Raw genomic sequence first — 1,831 nt, forward strand, 5'->3', positions numbered from 1 at the left:
TCCGATGAAATGACATGATGGTCACATCTGGCACTTGAATGGATTCTCTACCCTTCACCCAAGTCCATCCAGATGGCCCACTCAGAAAAACACTTTGTGGGGCATTTTAAGGAGCCTGGCTGAGCATCAGAATCTCCTGGAAAGCTTTTGAAAAACACTGCTTGCTTCCCAGGTCACACTCAGTGAAGCAGGGTGCTCCTGAATGCTGATAACAAAAGAAAAAAAAAACACAGCTCCAGATTTGGGTGTAATCCAGGGTTTCTCACCCTCAGCACTACTACATTTGGGGCTGGATAATCTCATGTTTTTAGAGGGCTGTCCTGTGCATAATGAGATGTTTACCGGCCATTGCCACTAGATGCCAATCAATATCAGCCCTGCCCCATTGTGACACCAAAAATGTCTCCAGACATTGCCCAATGTTCCCCGGGGGGCAGAATCAGTCCTGGTCCAAACTACTGTTTGGCACTTTGGTGACCATGAATCCTGCACCCCCTGACAAATGGTTCGAGCCCTGTGCCTGTTACCCCATCTGCTTAATGGGGCCATACCCACGGTGCTGTCTGCCCCTCGACCAGTTAGCCTTAGCTCCCAGAAGATCTCCCAGCCTCTTATGCAAAATCTGCTGAAATTTTGGTCTAAGGATCAGAGAAAGATCCTTGTCTCAGCCCAGGGTCAGCGTCTGGGAAGAAGAGGACCAGCCATCCGGGTCCCTCACGCCCACCCCAGCGGGATCACGCCCACCCTCTCTCTGCGAGCCTCCGCTCCCAGCTGCAGGCTCTTTCTCTCAACTCACAGGCTTTCTCCCTCTTTTGCAGAGGAAAGCTGTTCCTACTTCAGGCATTTTAACCCAGGCGAGAGCTCAGAGATCTTCGAAGTCACCACTCAGAAAGGTGAGCCTGCGGAGGAAAGCGGGGAGGCTGGGGAGAACTGACTGCCGTCACACGCTACTGAGCCAGAAAATCATTTGGCACAAAAGCTTTGACTTCCCCGCTCTTGATGAAAAGAGCAAAAGAGCCGTGTCACCCTCTGTCACCCTCTGTGCTCTGTCTCCAGGCATCCTGAGCCTCCATTCATCAGGGCTAGAGAGACGCTGTAAAAAGCCCCGGCCCCTGCTAGCAGAAGGAATGCATTTTCCAACAGTGCCTAAGGGAGGCCGTTGTGACAGGAGTTGGGAAAATGGAAGGAGTACTCAAAATCCCTGTGACGGTTTTCAGGGCTGGAGGTCAGGGTCTGTGGGGAACTGATTCCTTCCCTCGCCCACAAATCACTCCCTCCCAGTCAGGAGAGCAGGGACTCGGGGAGATATATAAGGTCCACATGTGCCCTGGGGGCCTTTCGGGAACCATGGAGCTCAGAGGCACCCTAGTGTCCTGAGGACGGACCCACATCTGTACGGGCGTGGACGCTGGCCCACGGTGTGGGCCTGCACACACGCTCGCTCTGCCAGTGCAACATTAACACACACCAGCAAATCTTACACCTGCAGCGTGTGTGTGTGTGCACGCGTGTGCGCGCACACACACACACACTCACAGTCACACGCACTGTGCCCTGTAAGCCACACCTCCACAGGCTGCTTGTCAGTCCCAGGACAGACCACTCTCAGCCCGAGTGCTGCCTTCTGCCCTGTCACTGGAAGTTTTCTGCTCCAGAAAGTTCTCCAGCCACGTGCCTCCCGGGAGTTGGCTTTAACATTCATGGTGACATCCCGGCCGCCCCGCTTCCGCGCTGCGCGGCTTCCAGGGGGTGATTTCACCTCTCGGATCCGCAGTCTTCGCAGGCGTGCAGTGGGGACGCTGAGTGTGCGGCACCGTCGCCCACCCGGTTG

General features: G+C 55.0%; 1 protein-coding gene across 1 annotated transcript in view; it reads left to right on the forward strand.

The window, feature by feature from the left end:
• The window catches only part of CACNG1 (calcium voltage-gated channel auxiliary subunit gamma 1), a 9,434-nt gene extending 8,500 nt beyond the window's left edge, over positions 1-934 (forward strand). The window contains exon 2 of the mRNA XM_011368576.1: positions 819-934. Within this exon, the coding sequence (XP_011366878.1) occupies positions 819-934 (116 nt within the window). The remainder of the gene's footprint in view (positions 1-818) is intronic.
• Positions 935-1,831: the final 897 nt, after the last annotated feature.

The sequence above is a fragment of the Pteropus vampyrus genome, unplaced genomic scaffold (assembly GCF_000151845.1).
Source record: "Pteropus vampyrus isolate Shadow unplaced genomic scaffold, Pvam_2.0 Scaffold143, whole genome shotgun sequence".
NCBI lineage: Eukaryota > Metazoa > Chordata > Mammalia > Chiroptera > Pteropodidae > Pteropus > Pteropus vampyrus.